General features: G+C 36.7%; 1 protein-coding gene across 1 annotated transcript in view; it reads right to left on the bottom strand.

Moving 5' to 3' along the window:
* SYK (spleen associated tyrosine kinase) overlaps window positions 1-7,484 on the bottom strand; it is a 164,512-nt gene that overhangs the window by 115,522 nt on the left and 41,506 nt on the right. The window contains exons 5-7 of the mRNA XM_007949072.2: window positions 5,283-5,364; window positions 4,577-4,620; window positions 2,614-2,682 (exon numbers count right to left, since the gene is read on the bottom strand). Of these exons, the coding sequence (XP_007947263.2) occupies window positions 2,614-2,682; window positions 4,577-4,620; window positions 5,283-5,364 (195 nt within the window). The remainder of the gene's footprint in view (window positions 1-2,613; window positions 2,683-4,576; window positions 4,621-5,282; window positions 5,365-7,484) is intronic.

The raw sequence follows: 7,484 nt of genomic DNA, 5'->3' as shown, positions 1-7,484 counted from the left end.
ATATATATATATATATATATGTATATATATATACATATATATATGTATATATGTATATATATATACATACACACACATATACACACATACACACATATATATATATGTATGTTATATGCATTTATATACACATGTATATATATATATGCATATACAGTAAAACCTGCAAAAGCAGGTTTCTATGTAAGGCAGAAACCTGTCAGAGGAGGAAAATTAAAATATCTTCTAATAAAAGGTGTGATAGAAAAGTGCTAAGACTGCACCCTTTCAAAGATGGAAAACTTGTGAGACGCAGAAAAACAAAGCAATTCCACCATATTCAGGTTCTCACAGGTTTCACTGTCTATGTGTATGTGTGTGATATACATATATTACCCAATGGCCCTGTTTTTTTGAACAATGTACTTGGAAAGCACAGAATTAAAATAAATGTAGAATGTTGTGTCTGACTTGTTTAAGGTGAAATCTGCTCCTCTGAAACTGCACCTGGGCCAGTGGAGCTGTGTCTTAACATGCAGGCCTTGGGCCAGCATCAGGAGAATGATATGTAAAAAAACAATGGGAATTTGCAGCTGCCACACCTCTAGGACTTCCAGCCACCTAGGTCGCCTCCTGTACAAACATGCTCCATGTGGTGGTAGGGACAAAAGGAGCTGGGCAATTGAGGAGTTTCTTGGTTCATGATGAGACACTGTACACACTGTACCTCTTGCCCTATGCTCTTCTATGAAGCTACGAATGCATGATATTACATTACAGACTTGTGTTTTATAAGCATTAACTGCCAAGTCAAACTCATCACCAACACCATAGTACTGTGGTCACTAATTTGAACTGAATTTGAATCATAACTTAGTAAAAATAATTTGTGATTGAAAAACATCCCGAATCAAAATATATTTTGAATCATCTCACTTTTTAAGATACCATCTTGCCATGGTAACAGTTCTGTTAGATATGCCTTGCCTAGTAACTGAAGAATTGTCTCCAAAAAGTGGCAGCAAATGCTATGACATCAACCCAGGGCTAAGGGTGACTATGAGGTGGTAGCTGTGGAGAACTTTGATTTGAATTATTGGATTTTTTTTTACTTATTCATCAAACTGACCCTGGTGGCTTGGCAAAACCTTAAATCATGTACAAAAGGGACACCAACAATAAGAGTGACAAACTGTTGCCCAGATCAGAAGCCCTGTTGCCCCTCACTACCACTGTGATAGTGATACCACATCTCATGGATGGAACTTTCCATGAGCTAGTCCATGATGACTAGGAACATGACATTCAAACAGACATAATTATTCCACTCATATTTACGATTTTTTTTTTCCCCTCAAATGCTACATTAAAGTTGTTTCTCTATCCTATGGTAACAAAGATTAAGAACATCATGAGTATTACTGTCTACTTGGAAAATTATTCCTAAATAAAATCTCAGGCCTTCTGTGCTTTCTATTTCTATTATATCAGCACTGGTGGCACAAGAGTTAAGCCCTTGGCTGCTAACCAAAAAGTTGGCAGTTCAAATCCACCAAGCTGCTCCGTGGGAGAAAGACCTTGCTATTTGCTTCCCTAAAGATTACAGCCAGGAAAACCCTACAGAGCACTTCTATACTGTCACATGAGATCACTATGAGTCAGAATTGACTTCATGGCACCAGAGAACAGTAACAGCATTTCCACTATATACAGTAAGTAACTTAGGCAATCTACCTCATTAGCTGATGCTCAATTTTATGTTGAAATCTCTGGAAAAGCACACGTTAATATCAACAGAGGAAGGATTATCATTAGGAGAATTAACTTTACCCCACTGATAATAAACGTAGAAGCAATCCATACCTTTCTTATATAAACATTTTGTAGGGGGTATGATGTTATAAATAGAAATCATTAAGAATAAGACTTCTTTTTATTTTTCTTCAAATTCAATCATATAAATAGAATATAAAAATCAGTTTTACATCCAGATTACTGGCTCAATAAGAAATATATATATTTTTTTAATCCTCAAACTCCATCTTTTCCTTACAAATGTGCTATTAAGTTCCATATTAGAAATCTACTGCAATAATGAAATTATTGTGTCACATGATATTTATAAAATAAACAGCTTTAGGTACTATGTCATACGCATCACAAAACCTTGGAATCCCTTCCATGAAAATGTAATTTACATATTCAATTACCACAACACTGCAATATGTGATTCTGGCAACCAAAAAGTAACTCTGTTCTCTCTTTGAACAGATATTCAAATATGAGAAATAGTTCCTACCAATCACATTTACCAAAATGACACTGTAGTTCATATTTTAGCAGACACAGCATGTTAACATTAATGGACTTTGGCAGCAAAGTGACTGAGGTCCAACAAGAGAAGCATAGTGTGTACCTGGGGTGTGGGCCCCCGAGAATGTCATATGCAATGTGTATGCTACATATGGCCAAGAGGCACACAAGATGAGCAGCAGGAGAGTTAGGCCTGAACATCAGGAGGCTCAGTAGACAGTCACACACTCAAGGGAAGGCCAGATAGTGAAACATGTGCACTGAATGCGGGTAAGTCCTACCACTTAGTCAGGGACCAGCAAGCAGGGGATACTTTAGCACCTTTCTGTGGCCAGGCTTTGGGAAGGAGTATGATTTGATTCTTGAGATTATTCCACCCGCTGACCAAGTCTAGAAACCATAATGACAAAGAGAAACAGTAAATGCTTTAGAAAACAAATAAAAGATAATTTACATGACATGCTATCATGCTATTTTAACTTTATCATGACACTGCAACCCCCTCCCAATTTGGCCAATAGACTTTACTACAGGTAACTCTCAAACATTTGGAAAGCTTCAAGAAGTTCCTACTATTTGATCAGAAGGATCTTAAAAAATGTCTGAAAAATACTTTCCCCCAGATGCTATTAAATTAGAGATGTTGTATTAAATAACCTCTATTAGTCATAGACTTAATTTAGTCATAAAATTAAGTGAAATCAACACAAATAAACTAAAAAATAAATTTGACTGCTCAATTTTGTTTCTTGATCTAGGGTACTGGTTACCTGGTGTTTGTGAAAATTCACTGAGTTGCATGTCAAGGCCATGTGCATCTTTTCTGCATGTTATCTTACCATTCAAAAAAAAAAAAAGTATTCCAAAATATCTAACTTCTTGAAGCCATTTGGTGATACATGGCTAAACACAGAGCTTGATATTCTTTTAAGACTTCTCAGCCCAAAGCCCTCATCCATCTTAAAGAAAACTATCTAGTTCCTAGATTACATTTACATTGATGTAAATGTAGAATCAAGACCCATAAGCTGTGTGAAGGGCAAAATAAAATGATGACTCCATAAAGGTGCTACATTTTAGATATAAATCCAATTTTTTTTTTTTTTTGTATTTTAGCAAATTCATACTCCCCCAAGATGTAACAAGTGCTGCTCCATATGGCCTCCTATTTCAGTGCAGGCTCAGCTTCTGAGTAATCAATAGTTCCTGTGAGAGGTAGACATTACATCTGGCTTTCTGCAAATTTTAATTTTAAGAGTCAGCAGGCAAAAAATCCTAATGAAAGTGTAGAAGGCCCATGTTCTGATGGAGGAATTACTACTCTTCACAGAATATTTTAAAGGGTATTAAAGATCCACACTGAAGTCCTCAAAAACTGAGCATGAAGTGAATTTCTTCTCTCTTTTCAGCAGGGGACATGAGCTGTGTACCTAGCAAACCCAAATGGAGATGGGTTTATATACTAGCCATATTCTCATTTCCTTTCTATGGCAGGCAGGGAGGTAGGTTCTGGCCAACCTTCCACCTCAAACACCACATTTCTCTAGGGGCTCTGTGAGCTTACCATGTGCCACACAAGCTTTATCCATACACATTCCAAGACTTCTGTTAAGTTTTAGTCAAACCAATTCATGCAGAAAGTCAGGTACTCTGATAATAATACCTCAGTTGATTTGACCAAAAGATTGGAGCAGTCACCCTCAGTAAGGCATGTTTTTATGCAGACATATTTATGGTCATTCATGTGATCATATATATTATGCACATGCATTAACATGGAGAGCTCAAGAATGAGCCTTGCTATTTCCCAGATCTGACATAAGGCCTATCTCTAATTCAACAATGGGTAGAATTTTGCAGAGTTAAGAAATTAAAAAAATTTGGTTAGCTTGAAGCTGAAAATAGTCTAATTATAGCTAACAAACCAAAAAAAAAAAAAAAAACCTCACTGATATCCAGCCGATTCCAACTCACAGCGACTCCTTTTGGATTTCTGAGGCATTAAATCTTTATGGAAGTAGATTGCCCATCTTCCTTCTGATGAGTAGCTGGTAGAGTTTGAACCGCCAACCTTCTGGTTAGCAGTCAAATGCCTTAGGCACTATGCCACCAGAGCTCCTTAATTGTAGAAAATCGTCACTAGCAACCCCAGTTTATCAAAGGTTATACTTTGAAGTGAGATACAAACCTTTACTACCACTACTACTGTTTGTTTAAAAGATGCTTTTCATTTGTACTAATAAACAATTGCTTTAACTTCAGTGGTATTTCTGACAATACTTACCGGAGAATGTGGAAGTGGTGGCCGAACATCAAAATTAATATTCCCTGGATAGAAAACAATGGATAATTACTTCTATATGCATGTAAATAAGGTAAATAAGGTTCCCTCACTGCAGATCAATCAATGTAACTGAAATCTTACTGCTTGTGAAGAATATACACTGTCTGTCTTTTCATCATTTTTTACCCAATTTTCCTACACATGAAATTAAAAGCAATTAGTGTTTTAAAAGTTAAAGTTACAAGCTATTTTTTTTTCTATTTTTAACATTTTGAGAGGTTTTTTTTTTTTTCATTTCATTTTATTTTTTTGCAGTGTTCCCTCCTCTTCCCTCCCACCCCTGGTAACCAACAAAGAAAGTTTCATTCCATATATAAACTTTTCCCTGACTTTTTATAATAATGAACTAATACAATATTTGTCTTTCTGTCCTTGACTTATTTCACTCGGCAAAATGTCCTCCAAGTTCATCCACGTTATGCGCTGATTTGTAGATTCTACATTATTCTTTAGGGTTGTGTAGTATTCTACAGGCTATTTTTTGATAGATGAAATATAAATTTAAAGCAATCTAACACTATTTTTTTTAATCAACCAGTAAAAATAAGGCCTTATCCAACCTGAATTTGTCATAGGCCAAATACAAAATGAGGATGGTTATTACCAGCATTTGAAAAATGAAGACCCCAACATTATAGTAACTCACCATTATCTGCACCAATTTTTTGACAGGGAACTGTAAGAACTCTTAACAAACCATCTGGTTTATAAGAATAATGCTCGACTAGCTAAAAGAAAAGAAGAAAGAAAGGGTAGTAAATAACCAAGGCAGGAAACAGAAATCTTGACTTAACAGCAGCTGACTCTTGTTCAGGCTTTACAAGTAATTCAAGGAGAAACTTAAACAAACAAAAATGTTTCTTTGGGTCAGAATTCCTAATCCTTCCCATATGGTCTTCCTCTCTAGACACCTACTTTGCTCATGGCCTATGCCATTTCAACCCTACTGCCCTAGCACACTGCTATAACAGACACCAAATATCCTCCTGTTCTGCTAAACATAGTGGTTCATTCTCAGCCTAATCCTATTTCATTCTTTAACATATTTGAGATATTCTATCAATATATCCAATTGTCTTTCAAATCCTTCCTTAAAGTCTTTTTTATTTTCAGACAATCTGCTCCACAAGGGTAATTGTGGAGGCTGGGGATAAAAGTAGACATGTCTATTAGGGAAATAAAAAACATACTGCTATTGAGTCAATAGCAACTCAAAGTGACTCTACAGAACAGACTAGAACTTCCCCCTAGGGTTTCCAAGGCTGTAATCTATACAGAAACAGATTGTCAGGTCTTTTTCTCCATTGAGCAGAGATGGAAATGATAGGTTTGGATCTCTGGTTTTTCTATTAGTAGTCAAGTGCTTAAACACTGCGCTACCAGGGCTCCTTCTGTAAAGGGCCAGATAGTGAAAATTTAGGCTTTTGGGGCCAGATAGTCTGTGTTGTATATTCTTTATTTATTTTTTAAAAACAATCTTTACAAGTATAAAAACATTCTTTTCAAAGACTACATATAACAGCCAGGGAGCCAGATTTGGTCTTTAGGTATACTGTGCCATGCTTTAAATTAAAGAATAATGTAGCAATTACCAACTCTCAGTAAAATAGTACTAGATGTTCCAGAGTGAGGGTATGGTCCAGAGGTATCTTACGTTGCTCTTAAGAAAAAACAACTAAATCATGTATGTAAAAATGTAAGGTATTTCTGATATACTTTTCTAAACATGATGGGTAGAACATATATAATGGGAAAGATTTCATTAGGACTGTATACTATAATATAGAGGAGGAATCAATAAAAGTGGGAAAGAGTCTTGGGAAGGAATGTTCTAACTATTCAAGATGTTTAAAATTATAGTGCATGGACTTTGTGAGATTCTGAGTGAACTCCATACAAGCACAATGGTCATTCAGCGGATACCATATGGCCATTTATTAGTGATATTTATTAGTGATAGGGCCTTCCAGCATTGAGAACAGGGCTGGATACAAGATGCCAAGTGCATTATCTGTACACTTCAATGATTCCCTTAGGAGGTGAGAGACTTTGATATGAAATTAATACCAGAAGGTAAAATTCCATACAAATTTCCCTGATTTACCTAGGGTCATGGGTACACCTAACAATAAATACACTTTCAACTCAATACTACTGAAATAAAGCAAAGGCTGTAGTTGATATGAAACAAATGCAAATGAGTCACATAACAGAAAAATAAAATTCTATCGGTAATATGTTTAAGTATTAAAATATTCAATTTTCACAGACAAAATATTTTTATAATTTTCACCTTCAGCATTAGCAACCAAACAACACTGTAGTTGTTAGATGCTGTCGAGTCGTTTCCGACTCATAGCGACCCCATGCACAGCAGTACGAAACACTGCTGATCCCGTACCACACCAGCTCCAGGATCCCTGCTATACTTGAACCCATTGTCACAGCCACCGTGTCAATCCATCTTGTTGAAGACCTTCCCCTCTTTCGTTGACCCTCCACCTTACCAAACATGACATCCTTCTCCAGGGAATGGTCCCTTCTGACAAAATGACCAAAGTAGGTGAGGCGAAGCCTGGCCATTCTCACTTCCAAGGAGCATTTCAGCTGCACTTCCTCCAGGACAGACCTGTTAGCTCTTTTAGCAGTCCATGGTACATTCAGCCTTCTTCGCCAGCACCACAACTCAAAAGCATCAACTCTTCTTGGGTCTTCCTTATTCCTTGTTCAGCTCTCACATGCATATGAGGCAGTTGGAAATATCATGGCTTGTGTCAGGCGCACCTTAGTCCTCAAGGAGATATCCTTGCTCCTCAGCACTTGAAAGAGTTCCTTCACAGCTGACCTG

This window comes from Orycteropus afer, unplaced genomic scaffold, assembly GCF_000298275.1.
Source record: "Orycteropus afer afer isolate SDZICR_OR568_19922 unplaced genomic scaffold, OryAfe1.0 scaffold00236, whole genome shotgun sequence".
In the NCBI taxonomy this organism is placed as follows: Eukaryota; Metazoa; Chordata; class Mammalia; order Tubulidentata; family Orycteropodidae; genus Orycteropus; species Orycteropus afer.
Note: the sequence above shows the minus strand (reverse complement) of the source record. Positions and strands in the feature narration are given on the sequence as shown.